The 25,283-nt window shown below is 43.4% G+C and overlaps 1 protein-coding gene across 3 annotated transcripts in view; it reads right to left on the reverse strand.

Annotated features, from left to right (window-relative positions):
* Positions 1-25,283, reverse strand: part of bbs9 (Bardet-Biedl syndrome 9) — a 177,430-nt gene that overhangs the window by 65,784 nt on the left and 86,363 nt on the right. For all 3 annotated transcript variants that reach the window (XR_003463585.1, XM_027286875.1, XM_027286874.1), the window contains 2 exons: positions 15,733-15,915; positions 8,179-8,428 (listed from right to left, as the gene is read on the reverse strand). Coding sequence is in view for 2 of the 3 variants with exons in the window: in XM_027286875.1 (XP_027142676.1) it covers positions 8,179-8,428; positions 15,733-15,915 (433 nt within the window). In the remaining variant the exon portion in view is untranslated. The remainder of the gene's footprint in view (positions 1-8,178; positions 8,429-15,732; positions 15,916-25,283) is intronic.

Below are 25,283 nucleotides of genomic sequence, written 5' to 3' on the forward strand. Positions count from 1 at the left end.
TCTTGGTCGTGGTCAGGTCTATATTTGTCGCGCTGGTCCCGTTATCAGTTTTAGACAACCCTGAGGTTTAGACCTGATACTCCACCGCATCACACTTAAAACACTTCAACTCTCCAGAGAAGCAGCGGAGTGGAAGATGACACTGTGATTATACAGTTTGTGGTATTTGTAACAGTAATGGTAGAAATAGCAATAGCAGTTGAGGCGTTTAAAGTAGAACTATAAGTAGTTGGTGTAGTAATGGTATAGCAAAAGTATAAGTTGTGAAAGACCAGATATATATATAACAGGGTTCCAACACCTTCCTTAACATGCATTGTGTGCATTCATGGACTTTTCAAGGACATTCCAGGCCCAATTTTATAAAGAGGACTAGCAACGAACAGGGATGCAAGAACATAGTATATCTACTAACGTTAAATGTAAGATTCTGAGGCATTTTACGTATTAATTTTATGTTTTAATGGACAAACTGGTAGTCAGCTAACAGAATAGTGTCTTGGGTGAATAACGTCTGCTAATTCATCTAGACTCCATGGCCTGATCTGGCATTGCAAGGTGGTTGGATATATGCAGCATCGCTGGGTTGCAGCAGGTTGACCTTACCTTGATTGCCCTTTCAAGATGTTGACCATGATCTAATGTTTATTGCAGTGTAACTAATGAAGTTAGAAAAGTCAGTCTATGAGATCTTCCATCCTTAGACGCAGTGATGTAGAAGAGTACTACAGGGTGTGGTCGTCAGTGATGCTGGGTGTGGTCATAGGTGCAACAGACTTGAACCTTTCAACCAGAGGGGGCAGCAAAACCCTGATTAAGTTACTCGTTAGGTCATCCCAAAAACGGTGCTGGACCATTTCCTAAACTGCCATCAAATTCTCTCAAAATGGTTCAAAAATGCTTTCCAACTATATCCAAACTGCCCGAGAACCAACAAAAATGTGTCAAGCTCTCCAAAAGTGTTATATTCTCACTCAGCAAAATAGCAGCAGCCATGCTTCTAGTCGCTGTAGGAATGGTGCAGTCATAATATTTTTCCAGTACAGAAACAGGGATGTAAAATATGGCAGACAGCCTCTAGTTTCTATTATTACAGAATGGATGTCTGCACTACCTCCTGGATCTTAAGAAAACCCTTCAAATTTAGGCCTAGTCAGCAGAACTGGGAACCGTTTAGGTCAGTTTGGAGACAATGAGGAGAATGGACGACTGACAGTGATGTTACTGTGGTTTGCCATTTCTTGGGTGTGTGTGTGTGTTTGCCCAATGTGGTGAAGAAAACTGAGTCTAAACTTTCATGGATGTTACTAAGGCAAAGACAAATACATCCAACAACACTGCTGGGGAGCTTCGGGAAGTTTCGGGAACTTTTGACACTTTGGAGAAGGGAAGATTGTGACACAGATTGGTAGATGTTTTGTGAAGTTACTGTCTAGAGATTTTTACTTTAAGTTGGTTTAGAACATGTTGATCTGATCTGCAGATGTTTGGAGACAGTTTAGATGTAGTGAGTTCGAGGTAGTTATATTTTGGGGCACTTTAGAGATCAGTGCAGTTTAGAAATAGCTGGAGACAGTCTGGGACAGTTGTGTAACAGTTTGAGACATTTTGGACATTTGTGGTCCAATTTGTACATGGATGGGGATGGTTTGGATCGGTCTACGACAGTTTGAGAATAGCTTTAAGGAAGTTCAAGTCGTTTTGTTACATTCTGCAGCACTTTAAAGATCAGCACGGTTTAGATATAGCTGGAGACAGTCTGGGACAGTTGTGTAACAGTTCGAGACATTTTGGACATTTGTGGTCCCATTTGTACATGGATGGGGATGGTTTGGACCAGTCGACGACAATTCAAGCAAAGCTTGAAGAAAGTTAAAGTAATTTTGTGACAGCTTGGAACATTGTGGGGCCATTTGGGCTGGTCCGTGACAGTTTGGGGGCTCTTCGGGCCACTTTTGGAACAGCTCTGGACAGCTTTGGTTGAGGGGTGAAGCTGCTTCCAATAGACAGCTCTGTCTTGGTCTGCAGCGTGGAGGCACCAGCGCATTCCTGCTTTATTCTGGGCTGCGGTTATGAAGATGGGGGTGACACTGTGCTGCTGTGGTTACCAGCAATTTGGCTGTGGGCTTTACGCTATTTCAATCCCCCCTCAACGTACACATCTCCGTATGCACACATAACATACACACACACACACACACACACGGTACGTTAGGCCGACACATTTGCACACTCGCATGCTTTTGAGAACACACATCAAAAACCGGGAAGTGTGATTCCTTTAAAAAAAACGGGTGTGCATGTGTCTACGAATCAGACACCTGATCTCTTCTGTCTAAACCTGCAAACCACTTCTCAGTACCACAAAAGGCACACACACACACACACACACACATTACAGAAGTTGTATATGTATTGAACACTGTAAAAAGAAACCTTTGCCATTTTTGTAGTGACTAAAAAGACAAAAATGCATTTTAGAAGACGACGCTAGGTCCAAAATTTTTAAATAATTCTTTTAGTTTAGGAATGTAAAGAAAAAAAAACAACAACAATCCTCTAACTTATAAGATTTATTGAACGATGAACTTCAGGTACTGATTGATTCTTTCCAAAATAGAGCTCTGCCGTTTTATATATAGCGTTCTGGAGGAGAACTCTTCAATTTGGAAACACCACAGAGACAGAACAAAGACAGCTGGTCAGGATTACACACAAGACATGACCTACACTTACATATACTACATGTATTTTCCTTTGCTCTGCGTCCTCTGAACTTACACATCCCCACACACACACACATATACACACACATAAATACATGTGTGCACACACACACACACACACTCATGCACACAAACACAGCCCATCTTCTCCCCTCTCTTTAGGTCTAAAATAGATGCAGGCCCCAAACCACAGCTACCAGTGGAACACTGTGAAAATAACTGCAACACACACACACACACTCTCTCTCTCACACACACACACACACATGCACTATAGGGCTGTGTGGATAGCAGGATGTGTGTGTGTGTGTGTGCTTGCTTTTGGACAGTGAACATAAGTGAACTTGTTGGACTCCATTAGTAGAAAAGAAGAGAAGAGGAAATCAGAAAATTCTACACATGATACATCATCGAAGAAGGGGAGAGAGGAGAAGAAGCATCAACCACGGAAGACGACAAACATCGGACCGGAGACGGATCAAAGAGGGAAAACACAATCACTGAAGATTAATGGCAGGACAAACCGGAGGAGAAAACAACAGTTAGAGCAGAAATAGAGAGACGTGATGCCAAAAGTTTTGCTCACTGCTGCAAAAAAAAAAAAACACATTCAGAGAGATAAAGTGTGTGTGTGTGTGTTAATACGTGTGGGTGGAAGAAGACTTCAATACACAAACCTCCCGAGGTCAGTTCAAAGCTATGCTGACAGCACGCTGACTAATGATACATGTGATAAACACTCCCGATTTCACCAGGTGTGTGTGTGTGTGTGTGTGTGTGTGTGTGTGTGTGTACAGAGTGCAGCTGTTGAAGGCAGTTGTTCTGAATTATGTCATCAGGGTGATACAGAGGGTCAGCTGATGGAGAGAGAGACAGAGGGAGACAGAGGGAGTGATCATCCACTGTACACGTAACCTGGGTTTGATTATCTCTTACCAATAACACTGATGAAAACAGCTGTGATATGTTAATATCCGAGATATCATCACAATTTATTGACATTCACTAATAATCCTTTGGCTCAATTAAAAAGAAACTTAGTTGTTATTCAAAACAGAAACTGGTGATACAATATGTTTTGCATTTCGGGCTCCATCTGCTCCGTTTGTGCGTTTCCTCTGTCTCTACAGATGATGTAATGTGAGCCGGATAAAGATTCTGCTGTCCAAATCAAAGAGCCGGATTCTCCCCACAGCTGCCATCTCGTACCGAACATCAACAGACAAACACATGAGAGGCCAGAATGCAATGCAGCAGGAAAACAGGCCTTTGAGTAAAGAGCACAACAAACAAACGATGCACTGAAGGAGTATCACTGCTTTCCAGATTTATAATTGGAAGCGAAAACTGGTTCCGAGTTTCTTCAACTTGCTCCGTCTTCAACGTCCTAAAGCAAAGACGAGTCAGCAGTCAACGTGAGCGTGTGGGAGAAGTTTCCGTCATGGGCCCCTGACCACGGCACCGTTCTCCACGCGACTTCAAATCTCAGCCGCAGCGTTTCAGAAGTGTTTAACTTGCTACAGTACTTGTTTATATTCTCTGCAGTTTCATTGTTCATTGGAAGTTTGCACAGCGTGCTTTATTTTGAAAATCAACCGGATTCTTTATGCCGTGTATGCATCTGACTTCCAGGCGGCTCGGGCTGCTTATGTCATCCAACAAAAATAAAATAGCCACGTATTCTCGGTGAAGCAGATCCAACTCCACGCCCGGTGGAATTTAACCTTTATGATTTCACATTATATTCAATACAGAACATTAACAGAACAACTGATGAACTATAACTGCAGAAGGTTTGTTTAGATTTGTTGTCTCAATTTATCAAGTCAGTAAAAAACAACAAATAGTACCAGATAATCAGATATTAATAAATAAAAATACAATTAACCTGGACTACTTTATTACCCATCATGCCTGTCATGTTTATTCCAAAAAGGATTGATCAGCTAAAGGTTTTCAACACAAACAAATTTGAGGTTGAATCTTTCATGAAAAGGAAATATTAAAGAAGAAGTTTTCTTTTCCTTTCGTCTGTCTGTGCATGAACAACCTGCTCCTCTCTCTGCTGCTGGATGACGGACAGAGGTGACGCCATGCTCTAACAAAGTGTGTGTGTGTGTGTGTGTGTGTATGTAAGGTTTTTATATCCAGAAAACTGTCACATAAACAAATTAACACACAGACGTACACACACACACACACTGTGAACCAATGAAACAGGGCCTGTTGTGTGGTATCCCTCTGTGTGGGTGTGTGCGGGTGCGTGTGTGTGTGTGTGTGTGTGTGTGTCTGTGGTTTTGGAGGGAAACGGTTGCCGCCGGTGTTGTTGGAAATGTAAACAAGTGTATATGTTTACGGGTGGGTGAAAAAGCAACATCTGAGGCGGCTAACACACGACTGTTTACTGCAGCGCTGTGTGTGTGTGTATGTGTGTGTGTGTGTGTGTGTGTGTGTGTGTGTGTGTGTGTGTGTGAATTTTGGCAGCAGACCAAAGGAGAGAGGGGAGACCGCATGACAAGGAAACATAAACACAAACACACTCATATACTCTCTCTCCTTCTGTCTCACACACACACACACACACACACACACACACACACACACACACACACACAAAGACACACACACACACACACACAAAGTAAATTAATTGACTCAGTTCTGTTTCACTGAGCTTTGTGCAGAATTACTGTAATCACTATAATGACTTTTAAACAAGCTCGTAAAGTTTTATAGACCCACTCTTCACTCTCTCTCTCTCACTCACACACACACACAGACAGACAAGACACACACACACACACACACACACACACACACACACACACACCACTTATTTCTCAAAGACAGAAGGTTTATCTACTAATTAATATGATGTCAGTTGGGGAAACAATCGACCAATCAGACGTTTGTAGGTCTCTAGCGAGCTACACACACACAAAGACCATGCTCTTTTTTTTGGTCTAAAAATGTCAAATCAAAGATCATCAGTGGACCTGAGGCAGCCATCTGTATGGACACCCACCTGTCAATCAAAGCGTTCACGCTCTTAACCCTGCATAACTTTAAGCCTTAATATAATGTGAACAGGTGAGTTGTATATAAATTCACCCTCAGTACAGTTGTCATGAACGGGGAAATTAGCTACAGAGACCAAAACTGTTTTTTGTACCAGGCTGTAAACATGTTTATTTCTGCTGTGAAGTTGGACATTTGGACATGGGGACTTATGGAGACTGACTCACTTCTGGAGCCAGCCTCAAGTGGACGTTTGAGGAACTGCAGCTTTTGTATGTTCAGTGAATTGATGTGCACGAGTGTAACTTCTATAAAGTATTTTGCACACCAACAACACAATTAGACAGAAATGAAATTCACAGAAAAGGTGAGACGAGGGAGAGGAGGCGTGAATGAAAGCAGGAAGGAGGGAAGGAGGGAAGGAGGGAAGGAGGAGAGGAGGGAAGGAGAGAAGGAGGGAAGGAGGGAAGGAGGGAAGTAGGGAAGGAGAGAAGGAGGGAAGGAGAGAAGGAGAGAAGGAGGGAAGGAGAGAAGGAGAGACGGAGGGAAGAAGAGAAGGAGGGAAGGAGAGAATAAGAGAAGGAGAGAAGGAGAGTAGGAGAGAAGGAGAGAAGGAGGGAAGGAGAGAAGGAGAGAAGGAGGGAAGGAGAGAAGGAGAGAATGAGAGACGGAGGGAAGGAGACAATAAGAGATGGAGAGAATAAGAGATGGAGAGAAGGAGAGTAGGAGAGAAGGAGAGAAGGAAGGAAGGAGAGACGGAGGGAAGGAGAGACGGAGAGAAGGAGGGAAGGAGAGAAGGAGAGACAGAGGGAAGGAGAGAAGGAGGGAAGGAGAGAATAAGAGAAGGAGGGAAGGAGAGACGGAGGGAAGGAGAGAAGGAGAGAAGGAGAGAAGGAGAGACAGAGGGAAGGAGAGAAGGAGGGAAGGAGAGAAGGAGAGAAGGAGGGAAGGAGAGACGGAGGGAAGGAGAGAATGAGAGAATGAGAGAAGGAGGGAAGGAGAGAAGGAGGGAAGGAGAGAAGGAGAGAAGGAGAGAAGGAGAGAAGGAGGGAAGGAGAGAAGGAGGGAAGGAGGGAAGGAGGGAAGGAGAGAAGGAGGAGAGGAGACATGCTGTAATTGATGATCTTGTCAGAAAGACTTCTATAAACTTCAGCCAAGACTTAATGATCCGTAAGGTGTGTGCATGTGTGTGTGTTTGCAAAGTGTGTGTGTATGATTTTACGAGTGTGTGTACCTGACATTCATGCTTTTATATGAGTGTGTAGTTTGTGCTTGTTTGCAGTGTTTATTTGTGTGTGTGTGTGTACGGATGCATTTAAAATGTGTGTGTTGACTGTAAAGTGAGGTATGAATAGGCTTCATGTTTTTGCCTGGTGAACCCTAAAATCTGCAGCAGGACACACACACACACACACACATGCATTTCATCACGTATTCATTTCATTGTCACTTCAGTTCACGTCACTCCATTCACGTTCACTCATCACGCTTCACTCTTCAACCACGTATCACTCCAACCCACACAACTTCACTCCACCACAATTTCACTCCACCTTTTTTTGGCTGTTGTGTACGATGACATATATTATAAAAATGAACGTTTTATAAATTTAGAAAGATTTTAAAATGAAGGGATTGAACTCACGCTGTAATGATATAATTATATTTGAAAAGGTGGATGTCTGAGTCTCCACTTACACAGCGACGTTATTGAATTTCATCAACTCATCAGTTTCTGAGACACTCTGATGGGTAAGAACCAAAACGTCTGCATGCCTAAGCTACAAAATAAGTTTTCCACTAAATAACACACATTATCATGACAAGAGCAGCTCATAGGAGTGTTTATGGGATCTGCTCCTACAAAATAAAAGTATCTGACTGTCAACTAAAGATAGTAATCGTGGTTAAAAGAAGCAGGGTGTGATTTCTGCGGTTTCTGGTGTCAAAGTCAAATGTTTTTGACACCCGATCACGAGCTCGACCTCATTTTGCTACAACAATGATTGTTGCGATGCGACGTCACCATACTTGAAGAGATGTCATTTTTGAATGACCACAAGAGGTTGATTGTCAGGAAAAAATGCAAATATTTGACCAAATGACAGATGCTGTTGTTGTTTTTGGTGGGAGGTAAGTCATTTAAACTAGAAGGAAGTCCAAAACAAGACTGGAAAGACTCTAAAATAGCGCTGTGAGCTAAATGGACTGTTGCAATGTGAGCTGATGTGAAACTGATCATGTGAAACTGCTACCCGGGCCGCAGGGGACGTGAATCACCTGTAATTTCACACTGTTGTCGACTACAAAATAAAGCGACTGTGGTAACTACACACTTCTCGTTAATCCTCAACACCTACAAATTGTATGCAGCTTGGCACAACTTCATGAATATACATTTCATTCCATTCTCCGCCCTCCTTCACTGACTCACCGGGAGCGGCCAGGTTCTGGACCTGGATGGGGACCTGGACGTTGGCCTCGGAGGCCAGGGTGAGGCGGCCACCCTTGCCGATGCGATCGCACAGCAGGGTGATGTGCTTCTTGAGGCGGGCTGTGTCCCGAGGGAGCCCCAGCACGGAGCCTCCGGCCTGGGCCAGGGATGTGGCCTGGTCCTTGGGGCTCCGTGACAGGCAGGTCCGTAGGAGGTGGGACACGGCGGCATCGCAGCTCTCCTCCCAGCCCTGAGGAGACAGGAGGAGTGAGAATGTCTTCATGATGACACTTTTGTTTTGTTGAGTTTTACTTGAAAATTAATGAAGCAGCAGAGAACCTTTCTTTCCTTTTATTTCTTTTTATTACATCATATATTCCACGATTTGAAAGGGGGTAGGAAAAGGCAGGAGAGAGGAGGTTAGGGAGGATAAAAAAGGTGGAAAACAAGGGACAGGAGAAGGAGGACAGGTGAGGGAAGACAGGATGGGGAGGAGAGGAAAGGAAAGGAGGGATTGATGAGACAGGGGGGATGAGAGGCGAGGAGGAGGAGACAGAAAAGATTTAATGAACAATCATTGACCTTAAATGTTGAGGCTTTAACGATGTTCTTGACATTTGGAAAAGAGCAACGGAATAATAAAACGCTGAATCACACACACACACACACACACACACACACACACACACACACACAGATATATATAAATAAACGCACACACAGGTAATAAAAGTCAGTGTGGGGATGAGAAACATGTCTTTTGTCACTCTCTCTCCCCTTCTCTCGTTTCCGAGATGGCTGAGATATCTGGTCTGGACATCTCGGATCTTGCACACACACACACACACACACACACACACACACACACTCTTTATGTGAGTGGGGGGGGGTGGGGGTGTGTTGACAGGTATCCTCCCACCCTCCCCTTTGCGCTTACCCCCGCACCCCTTCCTCCCCTCTGCCTGCCGCCATGCTGATAGGCCCCTAATGAGCCATAATGACAGGTAATCAACCCTGTAATGATGATGACAGAGAGACACAGACAGAGACACAGGGGGAGAGAGAGAGAGAGAGAGAGAGAGAGAGCGAGAGAGAGGTCAAGGAGATGAGATGATGACAGACGAAGGCAGATATTAAAGACGGAAAAAAGAAGAGTGGAAAAGACGGAGGACGAGCAAGAATGAGAAGACAGTGGAGGGGAAAAAAAGACTGGATGAGGAAGAGAAAATGAGAGAGGAGGAGTAGGAGGAAGAGGAGGAGGAGGAGATATGGGTGGTGGGTGACCTATTCTTACCACAATACCTCACCGGGTTATCAAGTACTTGGAACAACATAACTGCAGGTTTCTGTGGAAACTTGGCACGCTCGTGCACACGCGCACGCCGACACATACGTTCCACATGCTGCGGAGGAAAATTAAATGTCTTTGGACCTAAACTGCAGACATTCATCCTCCTGAACGAGAAGAAAGGAAGCAAAGAAAAGGTGGAGCGGGGAGCTGGGAGCTGGGTTTGGACCGAGGCCAGAGCGATAAATTAAGACAAAGTTCCCACTAATGCTGAAATTGGAGAGAAGTTTGTTTCCTGCACCCAGAAACAAGACAGGGATTGTATTATTCACTGATCTCTGAAGGCTCAAACGGTTTGTGTTGGAGACTCTCTCTGAGCGAATGCTCAGCATGTTCACAGTGTTTGTTTAAAGAGCAAAAAGGGAACTGCTTTGTTCAGTTTTACCACCTGTTCAAAGAGTGACGACTTTTGTTTTGTGAATATTGGCCAGTGATTCAAAAATGAAGATTCCGTGTCAATAAACATAACTCCCTACAGGTCTCAGACACCTGACAGAGGGAGAAAGGAAAGTATGTTGTTGTGAAAGTCATCATCTATTAAATCTCTTCCTAAACCTGCGTGGATTGATGTTTTTGGCTTCTCGGGGTGGCGGGACAAGCTGTAAACACAACGCTGACATCACCTTTTAAAGCTGATGCTGAGAATGTTGTCTTTTGCTCTCCATGAACTCCTGAGAAAAACATTTGGCTCTTTAGCTGAATTCCCCACCGTGTTCACCAGCTTCATGTCCATAGGCCTGACTATTGTTGGGCATGTAGTGTGCAGGATTTCGAAGCCAAAGCACGGAGTCTGATGGTTATTAGCATTTTTTATGTTTAATATTTTCTTTCAGCAAAAAAAAACACTGAATAATTTGCCCTCTGGTGTCAACTTGTTTGTCCTGAAAGAGCCTGTGCACACCACTCTGCAACATGGCATCACCTGTCCCATGTATTTTAGCTGTACAGTGTGTACAAGTTTGTCATAAAAGAGAAATATGGGATAGCTGTGGACTGGGCGAGTGCAGTGAAAAACATTTTTCCCCTGAAAGGAGATAAGAGTATTTTTAGGTGTTGATGTTGGTAAAATGAGGTCAATATCACCTGGACAAACAGATCAAAGTTACTGTGTACAGTTGAGTTTTACTGTTCTACCATTGTTGTGTTGTAATCTTGATTTAAAAAGACCGTGTTCACCTTCCTCTCGGGGGGAAATCCCCATTGCCGTGAAATTCAAGTGGACTTTAAACGAGGCTGACCCTCTGAGGGGCGAGGGAGTGAGTGGACAATGATGTGGACTCGCTGTGAGAACCAGAGTCAGCTGATATGAACTTTAATTGAAACCTTGCATCTGACCCTTGTTTAACACATAAAAGTGGTGTCTGTAACCGCTCTACCTGAGAAGCCTCATTGTTTAACTGATGTCACTTATACAGCTTGTTAAAATTATTTGAAGTCTAATAAGTAATAATATATAAGTCTCATAAGCTTCTTGTCCTTAAGCAGTCTAAACTGTGTCAGGAATATTAGGTTGGACATGGGGGAAATCCCAGGTGTGATTGCAACATTACTGGATGGCCGTGGAGGTAAATGTTCCCGGGCCCAGCACACAACCTTGGAGGACTCCCAAAGAGACGGGTAAAGGTTCAGACAGCAATCCCTCAGTCCTGACAGCCTCATCATGACTGGGAAAGTCATTTGAGAAGCCCGACTTACGGCTCCGTGAGAACAATGTTGTACAGTCAGTCTCCAGGGCAAAAAAAAAATCATCCACACAATCACTTCCCTTGAAATCAGTGTCTTCCTTTAGAAATAAAAAAAAATCTGAAGAGCTGGATTTGGCACAGTTCAACATGCAACAGTTACACTGCCTCTCACTTTCCAACTTCTGGGTGTAATCAACTTTAAACACGACCAATTACTGTAAATGCTTTGCCTACTGACGATCTCAAGTCCTAATATGGTATAAAGGAGCCTGTGATTTGAATGGAGAGTAACTGCATGTATAGGGAGACTTTAAAGGTCCAGCGTGACAGATTTAGGGGGGTTTGATTTACAGAGATGAAATATAAAACACATAACTGTGTTTTCATTAATGTATAACCACCTGAAAATGAGAAACATTGTGTTTTTGTTAACAGAGAATGAGCCTTTTTATTTCTACATATGCTGCAGGTCCAGAATGGACAAATTAAACACTGACCGTAGGGCCTTTCACGTTTTCTGCACGTTTTGTGGTCACTGTAGTTTCGGAGACGGTGACATGAGGGAGTTGCAATCACCAACTACCAGCTCTTACATATGTAGGTTGTTAAATTTCTTCAAAATGAAGCCAGCAGTGATTTTATGTAATAAAGTGACAGTTATCAAGGTGGCAATAATTTTGTATTTTGTCCTATCGATCACGAGGTAAACAGAAAATATGGTGTTCATGTTCAAAGTGATCCACCAGAAATATGTCCTTGCATTTGATGGAGGTGCCCATGCTGTGCGGCCATTGAAATGAATAATTTTCATTCAGTCTGAACGAGACTTTAGGGTGGAAACGTCCAATATACACTTAGGACACAGAGAGGAAATTCTTGTAAAGTTCTTGAGTTGGGGTACCAGTCATATGGAACCAAACTGTTTCAAAAATCCACACGATATGTTTCATATAAAAACGACACCTGGTCAAACACAATAATGACCCTATGTGGGTCTGAAAGAAAAACTTCAATTCTGCTGATTGGAAACATTTCATGCAGTCTTCAATGGTTCTTTATGTCACCACAAAGCTCAGAGAACCATCTGACTCGGTTCTGCAAAGAGCTTCGTTCTAAAAATGTCCTTTACGGTGCTGTAAATAGTTCTGCGGTGGTACGAGCCTAAAGCCGCACTTTCAGGTACCATATAGAAGATTTTTTTTGGTTAAGAGCAGAAGGAAGCCGGCGCGAAACAGGCTGTATGATGGATTCTGGTAAAATAAACAGAGGGCGGGAGAATGTGGGGGTCATGCAAGAATAGCAAGCAGACAGACAGCGTCAGCAACTCTGTTCAAGAGCTGACTGACAGATGGAAAAAGAGACAACAGAGGGAGAGAGAGAGAGAAGAACAAGGAACAAGGGAGGGTGGTTCAGAAAAAAAAGAGGAGGATGAAGGGAGGAAAGATAAAAACAAGGTTCAGAAAAGCAGGGAGACAAAAAAAAAACATGGGAAACTGAAAGGATACAAGAGGGGGAGATATAAATAGGGTTGGTGACAAAAAAAGGAGACAAAGAATGAACGATGGACAGTTAAAGAGGGGAAAGAGACGAAGAGGAAGGACGTGGAGAGAAAAACGATGCAGGAAGAGGAGAAGTAGAAGTGAGAAAGAGGGTGAGGAATGAGGTAAGAGAAAGATGAAGCAGACAAGAAGGCTGATGGAGACGAGTGGTCGGAGGAGGGAAGATGAAAACAAAGAAGAGAGGAGCAGAGAGAGAGAGAGAGAGAGAGAGATGAGGAAGGAGGGTGGTTGGTGTGGAGGAGGACCAAGAGAGAGAGAGGAGAAAGAGAGACACAGGAGGAATGTAAGAAGAGGAGGAGGTGTTCTGGTTGGCTGCAACTAAATGAGACGTTTAGTTAGATACCACACAGATGCATTTCCTCTGGCGCTCCTCCTTCTCCTCCTCTTCCCTCAGTCCACCTCATTTAGTGCAGATGGGCACATTTCTCCTTCCTGACCTCCTTATTCTAAACATATCCGTCTATGGAGCTCAGATAAAGAATTGTGAGTGTGTACAGCTGCTATCAGAGGAATCCTACCTGCTTAAATCATGTCGGGAAAAGGGAGAAAACCTCGCCTTGTTTTCTGATTGGCTGCTGCACATTTTTGAAATGTTTTGCACTTTGTACCTCAGCTGGATAATCACATAATCTAGGCTAATGTGACGGATGACATATAGGTCTAAGGTCAAGGTGTTCTGTTACATATTTCTGTGTTTCATGCTGAAGAGATGAGTGTGTATGTCTAATGGGATGCAGAGAAGGGGAAGTATAAAGATGAAATTTTTTTGGTCTTTACTAGTCTCGAGTCACAGGATTTCCTAATTTTTACCAGTAACTGATGTAGATGTCGTCGGGGCTGTATGCAGACTGACTGACGCTACGCAGAGCTAAAAACAAAGCAAAAAAACTGAACACTTAATCCATGTTTTGATTGAGATTTTAGTTTTCCAAAATAAAATGTTCTGTTCAAAGCTAACGAAGTAAGAACAGTGTTCCTGGTGACTAAAACTGTCCTGCAGTCTCCAGTCTTTGCATGCCGTCCATCATCCATGTCATTTTAGGATTACTGAAGTAAAAATATGAACATTTTGGCCACATTTGAAAGTTCTTCTAAAGACCAATCACTGAGTAAGTTCACCCAAAATGTTGCAGCTTTTTGGAAGAGCTACTGAGCCTTTAGACCGGTAGAGCCGCTGTAGGTGAGGCATGGACGACCAGGAGGAAATATGGAGATGAATGAATGAATAAAACTTTAATGCTGAACTTCATTTCACTAAAATTCAACTTGGTTCCTCCTTAATCTGTCACTTCCCCTATCATGTCAATAACTGATAGCAGGTAAACTGACTATAAGACCCCTGAACTAAGATCTATGATGATGGATATTAAAATATTTGATACATTAGATGAATCCATTTCAAATATAGATTGAACGGATGGATGATGGCTGACATGCAGTGCATTAATAAATATGGGCAGTAAGAGTGACTCCTCCTCTCTCCGTCTCCCTCCTCCTTTAACCTCCTTTTTCTCTCTCTTGTTTTAATCCAGCTTCTCCCTCCTCCTCCGTGGATTTATTCTCATCCACGGCATTCCTGAGATTTACTCCACTGAAAGGAGAAACTCTCTGAGAGCGAGACCTGCGCTCACCTGGAATGACCTCACCTGCGCGGTCGCAGGAAGAGGTCAAAAGGTTGAGAGGAAGAGCGTGATGAAGCGTCGTGTGAGATACTGAAAATGAGATTTATTATCAAGCTTTAGTGACTTTTATTCTGTTGAAACAGCTGCGTGAGGAGCACCAAACTCTCTTTTTCCTCTTTTATTATTTATTACCTGAAAATTTCAGCATTAGTTCCGAGTGCAGTGTTACCGAGACGACCAGAGATCACCCTGACGAGCTGAAACGATCCTTTGGAGGAAAAAGTCGGTTGATAAGTTCAAGAAAAACTGCGTCACCGTCGCTGCGTAGTCATGGCACCGTGTTGGAGAGTGTGTTGTGTTCTCTGAAAATAGCTCGTCAGTGCACCTGTTTGTTTTAATGTTATGGACGTGACCCTGATTACTGCTAATTCACTTAATGCCATTAATCCCATTTAAAATAACATGCACTCACACACACACACACACACACTTAAGTACACAGTCCCCTGAGGCTCATCAACTGACCCTCTAAACCTATTCCTGTCCACAATCAGTGTGTGTGTGTGTGTGTGTACACTGTAAAATATGTTTTATGTACTGTTGTTTATGACGACACAGATGTTTGTGTGTAACGCGGGTCTGTCAAAGGAGGCTGGAAATAGACTTAGTGGTAATAAGAGGTTGAAGGGACTGATCAGAGCGATGGAAAAAATAACACACACGCACACACACACACACTCATGCATGCGCACACATGCACACACACACAAGTACAGTACACACTCTCTGAGTCTCTGTGGGGTGAGAAATCTTTCGTGGTCTGACTGCAGCAAATGGAGGAGCTCTGTCAACACGGCTGTTTATACGGAGCTGAGTCCCCTGCAGCACGCACACACACACACACACACACACACACACACACACACACACTTAAATACACGCACACACACAATATGTCATGCATTCATGCTCAGACCTATTGTGACCTTGACCTCTTGTGTGGATTTGTGTGGATTGTTCAAACACACCTATACACACTTATACACACCGACACACACACACAGCTTTAATACTTAAATCATAAACAGGTACCCCAGAACTCTTAGCGCGGAGCTGACAGGTGAGTGTTGAGTGGCAGAGAGTGAGAATGTGTGTGAGTGTGTGTGTGCGGGTGTGCATGTGTGTATTCCTCAGGGAGCAGAAGTACTTAATGTATCTTAAAAGTTTTCAGAGTGTGTGTTTAAGGCTGTGTTTACCGAGCGGGCTGCAGATGGATAGACAGACACTGACATGTTAATGGCCTCCTGTGCGTGTGTGTGTGTGTGTGTGTGTGTGTGTACCAGCTGCGGTGTGTCCTGCAGCAGCGGCAGCAGCGTGGCCTCCAGGATGGTCGTCTGGTCGGGGGTCAGGCCCTGCCACAGCGACAGCAGCAGCACCAGCAGGTGTGTGGCGCTCCGCAGGCGGACGAACGCCTCCTCCAGCAGCGCCCGGTTCTCCTCCGCAGCCTCCGCTAGCGACATCACCTGGAGGAGGGAGGAGTCTCACGTTATCATCACACTAATGACTGCTGCAGTCAGGTGACAAACACATGGTGTACTGGGTTTCATATCTTGTAATTTAAATGCATCCTTCAACATCGATTTAACTAACTCTGGACATACTGCTTTGGATTTCTATGCAAATTTATTTTTTAATGCTGTACATATGATTAAATATAACATTTAAAACATTAATATAGCAGCAAACAGCTGTCCTGAGCAGAGTGTGAACAACCTCGGCAAAAACAACTGGACAGGCGTATCTGTCCCATTGTAGCCAGGATCACAAACAATATTTTCAATATCAAACCGGTGAATGAAGTGTTTATTTCAACCAAACCGGTGCTCGGCGATTGTTGGAAAGAGTAACAAAGACAATCTTGGTGACTTTAATTTTGTTTCTGTCTAGTCTGAAGTGCATTCTACGATTATCTACGAGGTAAAGTTACTCGTCCGTCCGTCCGTCTATCTATTTAAAGGTGTAGATAACTGTTGTGCTGTCAAAATTCAAACCATGTCTTTTTCTTTTTCTTACATTTTTACTTCAATCGAAGCCATACGAACAAATTCACAATAACGTTTAAACGACATCGGCATGCCCTGTAGATTTCTCTAACGGGGACACTGCAACAAACAGCAATGCCTGCTGCCAGCCGTGATACCCTGGGACACACGTTATTATGTGAGTCCTTTTCTGTGAGTTCATTCTTGACCTCGTTAACAATCTCCAGAATAAAACTGCTAAAACGTACTTGCTTGTTCTTAAAAGAAGGTTTACAGCACAAAGAAGATGCTAATGCTTGGTGTTTCTAAAAGCCCGTGACCTTGAATAATCTCCAGTTCGCAGCTGTTGTATACTCTCGTACGTGCCAAGAGTTCAGAAACTTGAAGATGTTATATTCCAAGTCCACGCGTTGGGTTGACCATCTGTCGCATCCTTGAGAATGTGAGAATTCTAAGAAACGCTGCACACGCTCCCTCAATTCACAACAACAAGGCATTTATCACTGAAGAAATACATTCGGGTATTAAAAATATAACATAGCATCTAAGATATCATGAATCATCTCTGTTTCTCTGAGGGTGTGGGTCGTTTGATTAAGAGAAGTTTCTCTGCAACACACCCATTTTTCCCAGAAGACCGAGAGTCGACTGCACAACCTGTGTAAACAGTTTCATGAGCATCAGGTCCACGGCTCCTTCATTACCTCCACAGTCTAATCTGTCACGTGGCTGATTTACTCTCATTTACTTTAGCTTAATTCACCCCGAACAACTTCATCAAAGCGTGTTGTTTTTAAAGCATGTGTGGTCACCAGAGAGCAAAACCGCTGTTAACGTTAAGACCTCACAACGTTATTTTTTGCCTTTTACACTTTGGAGTTGAAGGTTGAAGTTATGTGTGTGGAGAGAGTACTTTTGGCGGATTACCAGCGAGAACGAAAGGTCCAAACACAACACGGAGCCAGAAACAAAAGATGGATCGTTGTACGTGGACGCACGTTGCATGTGTAGCTTCAGTCAAACTTGGATTTATGGCACTTACAATCGATTCCAATCAACAGCGACAGCACGTGTCTCATGATGGATGGATAACATCCACAGAAGGAAGACAACGGCAGCATAACTCACTTCTCAACTGTTGACCCGTGTGCTCAGTGTGCTCTAAATAACCATTGATTGGTTAATAAATCAGTAAATATATGACTTTGAGTAGCGTTCTGGAGCTATGAGGAGGCGAACAATGAGTGATTTAAAGGAGGATTAGTGAGAATCAAGAAGTTTTTAAAGGACATTTTGACAGTTCATGTTCGCTGCGAGTTTATTGGAATCCATCCAACCTGACTGGAACTGCAGGAGGAGCGAGCCAGCAACCTTTCAAGACTCCAACTTAGATAATTAATGAATTATTTTAGAAGGTAGAAGTAGCAGAAGGTTTATTTTATTGATCCTTTGGTGGGGAAATTCTTGTTTACATTGAACTGGTACCTCTCCAACTACCAGTCAACGTTCCATACCGGGCCACCCTCAAGCCAAGTCCCTATGGACTGAGGGACTGCCGTCGCCAGTGAAGCAGCAGATTACGACCAACTGAATACACCTCGCCTCATCCGGCCCTTTCAAGCATGAAGGAGAAACCACAGTGGCTGTGAAAGTCGTGAAAAAACAGGTGTAACACTGTAGAAACGCGGTGGTTCAACCTGGCAGACTTCGTGAAAGAAGATTGGCCCACTCTGTAGACGTGAATGGTTCATTTTAAAGTTTGGCCTTCACGTAGAAACAACAGCGTTTTCATGCTCCTATCACGTGTTTTTCCAAACATGGACGAGCAAACAGAAACTCAATACTGGCTTTGAAAATGAAAACGAGGTCAAGCCACACAAGTGGAGCTTAAGTTCTTCTACGTTTTACTTAAGTACACAGCTCAGGACTGTTGAACACAGAGCGAGTGAATGTATGAATGAGGTGTGGCGGGACCAGGTGAACTCTGACCTCCAGCCAGGGGAGGTGGGGTCAATCCCTCCATCCATTACAACAACAGAGGAGTGGAGATGAGTGGAGCGGTGCGAACGAGTGATGACAGAGCAAGACGAATGGTGACGAGGACAACAAGAAAGGACAAGCCGGACGAGGAGAAACGGGAGATGAGGTGAGTAGGAGGAGGAGATATGAACGGACAGAGAGCAAAGAAGAAGAGGTGAAAGCAGATCTGGGACTAATGGACGAGTGAGTGTTCGGATAAATGAGTGATCTGCAGGCCTGAGCGCCAACGTACGCCAGCAGTTTGTTTGACAAATGGATTCAGCGCTCGCCATTTGATACTGCGAAAACAGAGATGGAAGACTCTAAAGTGGAGAGTGTGTGAGTGTGTGTGTGCGTGTCAGAGTTAAGCAGCGATTGCTTCGTGTAACACTAAACTACAAACATATAGGTACATGAGAACGAGTGCCTCCTCTAAGACTTGCACGCAAACATGTAAACAGTCGGAGTAAAAAACCCTGATTCACCTCCCCGTGTCTCCGTGGTAACCCCCAAAAGTCCCCAACTCTCAGTCATGGCTGAGGTCATGTGTGGGTGCCATGTCACTCACAGCTTGCAAGTAAACCACCCCACACACACACACTTATCAATCAATGAACACCTAATCCCAACAAATACAGGCTTTTTTTGACATTTGACTCTGTACTTGTGATGACCTTCACAGACTTTGAAGCTCTTTCATAACCCTAACCTTGAAATAATTCTAATCTTGTGCGTTAATCATTATTTTTTTAGCACAGACTGAGCTGCAGGAAAGTGTTGGAAGTTGGCATTGAATGCTCATCAGATCAGCCACGAGATGATCGGCTCGGTCACCTCAAGTTTCACTTCAACTGAGTCGGTAAAGAAAATACGAACATGGTTTGTCAGTTAAACATAAAACAAACAAAGTTTTGGACTTGACATGATTGGATTCATTGACTGGAAAATATGTTTTGGTGCATCCATCCATGGGGACTAAAGAAACATAAATAATCAAGTAATGGACAAATATTCAGACTTCAACCGTAGCGAGTTATCACTTCTCTTCCCTCTCCTTTATTAACCATGCTAATAAATGGTAATGAGTTATATTTTAGTGCTCATGGTGTCTCTAAAACTGAATGATGGAGAATAACCGACCCATGTGTAGCATGTTCATATTGACAAATTTTAAACATGTATGTTTGTATGTGTGAGGCAGCTTTGACTAGTTCAAGCAGGCGACCTGGTTTTAAATATCAAAGAACTATCAAGTGCAAGTTCTTTATTTTAACATAGAGAATAGAGAATTTTAACATGTTTGTAAATTAGAAGAAAAAGAAACAAGAAACAATTATATTCCCTTTGTAAATTAGAAGAAAAAGAAACAAGAAACAATTATATTCCCCAAAAACGCATCATTTCGGCATCATCATGGCAATTTTTCCAAACAATAACCAGCTCTATTCCCAAATCATGGCAATTTTTCCAAACAATAACCAGCTCTATTCCCAAAGTGTGTCTTTCAAGGTGTAAAACTGGTCCTCATAAAGATAGAAATACTGCTAGAAACAAGCACAGAAAACACAAAACTCTTACTAAATGAATTCTTGATATCCTCGTGCACAGTTTGTACCATGCAACACACACATACCAACTTCCTCTACCTCAAGACGCACACACACACAACCCCAACCGCCCTCCCTCCAGGGGCTCTAAAAGTGTGTGTGTGTGTGTGTCGGTGTGTGTGTGTGTGTGTGTGTGTGTATTGATAAAAGGCTCTAGGTCCAGTGAAGGGCTCCATTGTTGGCAGCAGCTCGGCTCCACACACACTCTGATTGATGCCAGCTGAGAGAACACAAAGACACATTTAGCCCGGACGCACACACACACACACACACACACACACACACACACACACAGAGACTATATATGAACCCTAGTTTGCACATGGACTGACACACACACACTCATATACAATGTATGCAAACATACATGACTCTTTGAACACACAAAGACAAAGCTGGAAATCAATTCAATGCACACACACACACACACACACACACACACACACAGTAGCTGTATGTCAGCAGCTGAACTGCTGGTGACCTCAGACAACCTGCAGTAGACGCCGCTGGGGTCGCGACACCCTGACGTGTCCACAATAAAGTCGGGACTCTATTCAACACACATAAAGAGAGATTCAGCTGTAACACACACACTTAGAGCCAGTTCACATCTCAGTAACACGACGTCACCGTCACCTCAACTAACCAGTACGTTTTTAATTTGAACGTCCTTTAATCTTCAAAAATATTCTCATATGAATGAAATGTGATGAAATAATGAGGAAATATTCCCTGTCTTTCTTCCCATCCATTCATCCATTTCATACTCCTGCAGTTAGAAATCACACACACACACACACACACACACACACACACACACACACAAGCAAACAAACATTCATGTTTGTATATTCACGCACAAATGCACTAAGATATGCACACATGTCGCAAAGCCAGAAGAAATGTACTGAAGAACACAAACAGGAATCATGGCTTTATCTAAGGAGATGCATGATTGAGAGCGCACACACACACACACACACACACACACACACACACACACAGTGTGGCTGTGCTCTAAACTGAAGTAATTTTAGCTGATGGACTGCATGAGGTTTGGTGGTTATAACGAGGACGTTGAAGAAGGACCAATCAGGAGGCAGAAGAAGCTTAAAGAACACTTAAAGGAGGAACAAAGGGGAGAGTCACATTAAATCTCTCACATGACTCGAAGCGCTGCAGAAACATTTCATCAGACAGTTGCAGTTGTTACCCAGGACGCAGTGACTGGTGTCCGTCTTCTGATTTCAACATTCGCTACAGAAAACGTGTTTTAAAAGAATCGTGACGCTTCGTTATGAGTTCGGTCAATAAAATGAGGAAACACTTTGAATTATAGAACATCTGACACGATAACGATGTGACATGATGAACATGGCAGTGTATGATTCTACATATAACCATTAATTCGAATCATTGCTGAGCTGTGACAGTATTATAAACTCCTGTGCAGTGTTGAGTTACTCAGATGATGATAGTTAGATCAGCCATAGCAGATTATATTTCATTTTCTCACCTGTACTTGCAGAAACACGCCCACACCACACAGAACTATTCTGGTGTAGCCGATGGAGGGTGGAGCCCGTTACGTAAAGCGCCACCTGACAGTATCTACTACTGTACCTCTGTATGTCAATCATCACGCAGCGTTTGTTTTAAGCTCGGACCTCCGTCCTGTGATGCTTTCAAACTCGTTTTTCAGCCAGCTCCTGAACTACGCGGCTTCAGGAGATCAGAAAAAACAAAATAACATTTTTGCTGTAATCATTTCCACTTATTGTCAGCACATGTGTATATGTGCAGATATGTAAATGCCCCCTCCTCCCCTCTCTCCTTCCTCTTGGAGCTAAAACCGTGCAGTGGCGCTGTAGAAATAAATAAATACTGTTTATTTTTCGGTGCCAGCGTTTCAATGCCAGGGTTTCCTTTTCTCATTTCAGGTTTTGTTTTGAATGCCAACGTTAAATGTCACTGCTCTAACCCGACAGGAACACCAGAGCTGGACACACATAGCGGAGGTCAGCACATTTTGAGCCAAATTTCAAATTTGTAAAACTTCAGCCACAGAATGTGGTGCCACTACAGCTGCACGAGAGAACACAGTTGCTCGCGCCACTGAAAATAATGGCCTTGCTCTGTAAAATGCCACAGTAGTACAGTATTACCGGGCAATTTGTGCAATTGGACGATTATATATCAGCCTTTGCCGGTTTTGATTTTTTTTGGGCCGATTTCTGTCATTTCATTTTTGCTAATTTAATGGTCGGCCTCCAAAAGAACTGAATGTGAGCTTCTGCACGGCGACAGACTCGTTCATCAGCGCAGCACAGAACGAGTGAGAGGGAAAAACAGCCACAGAGCCAGAATATTCTCACGTCCAACTCCACGGATTAAAGGTTTATTTCGATCAAAGTTAACAAGGCAGCTGAGCTACTCTTATTTGTATTTTTCTGTTTAATGAGGAAAATGTGTGTAAGAACATTTCCTTTCTTGACATCTTGTGAGTTTATTTTGTTTGTGTGTTGGGATGTAGCGGACTCACCGCTTGCACACATCCCCCCCCCAGCTGAAAGTCTGTGGGGCGACGGTGGCCGGTTGGAAGATTTTAAACCCATCGCCAAACCCTAGTTTGTAACAGTGACTGCAGAGACCGCCAAAGCACTGCTCATGACTTGTTGGAAGTGTGAAAACAGCTGAGATATCAGCGGAGACGTCGGCGACAGACGGACGGCGTGCGGACAGAAGCATGAATGAGCTCCTGTCAAGTGAAAGTGAGCAAAAGTCAACATGGCTGCGAGTGGAAGAATGAATCAAAACGATCCGGGGCCAGAATTTTATCCACGGATAAAATGACACAGGCGAAAAACAAAGCTGTGTGTGTGTGAGTGTGTGTGTGTGTGTGTGTGTGTGTGTGTGAGTGTGTGTGCTCCACAGAGCCGACAGATTAGATGTTTCCTGCTCAGTTAGCCACAGCAAGCAGCATGGATGAACTCCAAGCCACACACACACACACACACACACACACACACACACACACGAAAACACGTGTATACGCACTCATCATACAAATATACAGACAAACACACACACACACACACAGTGTCGTACTATCTGTCAGTGGAAAACGACGGCAGCCTGTTTGGCAGAAAGCGACGTGGCAGAACATCCGTCGCTCCCTGGAGGACGACGAGACGAGCGGAGGAGGAAGGGAGAGAGAGAGAGAGAGACTGAATAAAAGAGAGGAAAAAAGAAAGAAAGAAAGAAAGAAAGAAAGAAAGAAAGAAAGAAAGAAAGAAAGCAGAGAGACGTGTTTACAGGAGAGGAAGTGAGGTACTAGGAGTGAGAGAGAGAGAGAGAGAGGAGGGAGAAGGAATAAGAGAAGGGAAAGAAGCAAAGAAAACAGTAGAAGGTTCATGTTTGGGTCAAATGAATGTGTTATAGATGGCCCTGTGTGTGTGTGTGTGTGTGTGTGTGTGTGTGTTTCCATGTCTTAATTAAAGAGCCAATTAGGATCTCAGTTTAACGACGGCTGGAATCACAGAACCCATTTCCTCGCGTGGAATGACTAATACACACACACACATGGATACAGTTACATACACAGGCACAAACACACACTCTGGAAGTCTTACATCACTCACTAAAACACACACACACACACACACACACACACACTAATAAATGTGCTTTCAGTAACACAGGAAGACATTTCCTCAGTAATGGGAGCGCTGTAACAGATTCACTGTTTGGTAACACACACACACACACACACACACACACACACACACACACACCCACACGGATGGATGGATGCATGCGTGCAAAGACACTCAAGTGTCGAGGTCCAAATCTCTAAATACATGTCTGGTTTAAGTTCCTTTCTGCTGTTGTACAGCCCGACGTCTGCTGCCAAACACCTGCACACACACAAACAGACGTACACACACACACACACACACCAAAACACTGCAGTGGGCGTGTGAAGGGTTGCAGGGAGTTAACCTAAACATTACAAATCGTCAGATACGAGCTTACACTATCCGACTACACAAACACACAGACATACCAAACATTTGAGGCGCACATTTCGTCGCTGAAAACACGCTTTCGTTGTTGATGATTGTTAATGATGACACAGTCACAAACTGCAACTGAACCAGCAGATAAAGTCTGAAATGTGTCAGTTTGACTTTAAAATAATGAAGTTCTTACTTCAGGAGGAGGAAATACTCATGACACGGCACAATACTAAGAAAAAAAACAACATTCTCATGATGAAGCTGTTTCTGTAAATCAACGTGTTTGTCCTGACGGTGGCACAAGAGGAAAGGTCGCTGGGTTAAAGTCTAAACTGTTTATACTCGAGGGAGCTTAAATGTGCTCTGCAAATTTCATGGCAATCAGCTTGTAATGAAAGGCCGGCCAGAGGAACATTCGGACTTTGTGTGCGCTCTCTCTCTCGTGTGGACTTTGGAAATCTTGGTCTCGCGGTTATAAGACAGACTTCATCCACAAACGTCAGGCTTCGAGTGATCACATCCAAAGCAAATTCAGTGCAAACCTGTCTATCAGGGAGAATATTGATCTGACCAAATGAACAGTGACCATCCACTGGAGACCTGAAATATATCGATATCAGATTTAATGACCGATACTTGTCAAAATATTTAGCTTTGGAAGAGACATATGGTTTATATGTAGTGGTTTATAGCAGCTGCCACACCTGAAATAAAGACTTCAATCAATACACTGATCGCAAGATGAGATACGGCAGGAACGATAACCTGCTCGAGAGCAGAAGACACTTTATAAAAGAGTACAGCACTCCGACAACACTGTCAGACTGAAAACAGTTAAAGTGGAGCAGAGCCAGAGGTGACGTCTTGTTTTTCTTCATCTGGTGTCGAGATGGTAACCTTAGTTTTGCGAACTCTTGCAAATGTGCACCTGATTCAGCAAAGTGGCATTTAACTCGGCAATAGTAAAAATACCAGGAGGAGCTTCAAATGCAGTCAAACGTAGTTATAAACTCAGCAACAAATGGTTTGTCAAAACCTTTACAAACTTTAACTTAGTATAAAGAGGAACACAGTCCATGCAGGGATGAGTTCATGTTGGATAAATGTGCCGAACAGTCAGAGCAGGATTCTCGTCCTCTGTGAAGCCAAAAGTTAACAACGATTTTTTAGTTGACTTATTATTTTTCAGGTTCAAGTTGCGGCA

The sequence above is a fragment of the Larimichthys crocea genome, chromosome XIII, assembly GCF_000972845.2.
Source record: "Larimichthys crocea isolate SSNF chromosome XIII, L_crocea_2.0, whole genome shotgun sequence".
Taxonomy (NCBI): domain Eukaryota; kingdom Metazoa; phylum Chordata; class Actinopteri; family Sciaenidae; genus Larimichthys; species Larimichthys crocea.